This window comes from Apteryx rowi, unplaced genomic scaffold (genome assembly GCF_003343035.1).
Source record: "Apteryx rowi isolate R43461 unplaced genomic scaffold, aptRow1 scaffold_1503, whole genome shotgun sequence".
Classification (NCBI taxonomy): Eukaryota; Metazoa; Chordata; class Aves; order Apterygiformes; family Apterygidae; genus Apteryx; species Apteryx rowi.
This window is the reverse complement of record NW_020447757.1, coordinates 31190-32368: the sequence shown is the minus strand read 5'-3', so window position 1 is coordinate 32368 and position 1179 is coordinate 31190. Positions and strand designations below refer to the sequence as shown.

Below are 1179 nucleotides of genomic sequence, written 5' to 3'. Positions count from 1 at the left end.
TGTCCCCAGCCCTATCCTACCCTGTCCCCAGCCCCATCTGGGGCTCAGGGTCCCTTCTCCTGTCTCCAGATGTCCCCAGCCCTATCCTGCACTGTCCCCAGCCCCATCTGGGGCTCAGGGTCCCTTCTCCTGTCTCCAGATGTCCCCAGCCCCATCCCGGGCTCAGGGTCCCTGTCCCGTCCCCAGGGTCCCTGTCCCGTCCCCGGTACCTGGAGCAGCTCGGCGACCTCCTGGTGGAACTTGTCGACCAGCTGGTCGGCGAGGCGGCCGCGCACGAGGTCCCCGCGGCCGTGCAGGGCGAGCTCGGGGTCGCAGAGGGCGTAGAGCGCCCGCGCCGCCGCCTCCAGCACCGCCCGCCCCGAGTGCTTCTCCACCACCTCCCGCAGCTGCCCCAGCACCAGCTCCAGGTGCTGCGGAGGAGACACCCTGCGCCAGGGCCCGGCGGGCACGAGGGGACACGCGGCCTCCCGGCGGGCACGGCGACGGACGCGGGCACCCAACGGGGCTGGAGCCGGAGGCACGTGGCCTCCTGATGGGGACGCGGATGGACACGGACCCCCAAYGGGGCCGGAGCCGGGGACACGGAGCCTCCCAATAAGGAGGGACAAGGACACGGACCCCAGATAGGGCTGGTGAGGACAGTAGGAATAGAGGTGGAGACACCCAAGGGACGTTTCCCATCCCCTGCACCCCACTTTGTCCGTGACCCTGTTTCCCGAGGGCGAGCGCGGCTCTGCCCCAGCTCCGAAAGGACACAGAGGGCCGAATCCTGCTTGCCGGACCCGGGAGCGCCCAGTACCTTCTCCAGCCGCCCCGTGCAGTAGATGCTGAGGTCGAAATACCGCAGGATCTCCAGGAGCGGAGCCGCTTTCTCCGCGTCGGCCGAGAACTGTGGGGCGACAGCGGCGGCGGGTCGGCGACGGCGGCGGTGGGTTGGTGCCGGCCCCCCCGTTTCCCCCCCCCCGGCGCAGGGGGGCTCCAGGTCGCCCTCACCTTGGCCAGCAGCTGGGGCAGAGCCGGGATGAGGCAGTGGGTGAGTCGCGTCCTCTCGTCCGCCTGCATCTTGCGCTCCCGGGCCGAGGCCTGGGGGCAGAGAGAGGGGCTCGGAGCGGCCGCGGCCCTTTTTTTTTTGGGGGGGGGGGTCCCCAGCCCCGCGTCCCCCCCCCTCCCTCGGCCCCG

At 71.6% G+C, this 1179-nt stretch overlaps 1 protein-coding gene across 1 annotated transcript in view; it reads right to left on the bottom strand.

The window, feature by feature from the left end:
• The window catches only part of STAG3 (stromal antigen 3), a 16800-nt gene that overhangs the window by 4855 nt on the left and 10766 nt on the right, over positions 1 to 1179 (bottom strand). The window contains exons 13-15 of the mRNA XM_026058979.1: positions 994 to 1083; positions 800 to 889; positions 210 to 410 (exon numbers count right to left, since the gene is read on the bottom strand). Of these exons, the coding sequence (XP_025914764.1) occupies positions 210 to 410; positions 800 to 889; positions 994 to 1083 (381 nt within the window). The remainder of the gene's footprint in view (positions 1 to 209; positions 411 to 799; positions 890 to 993; positions 1084 to 1179) is intronic.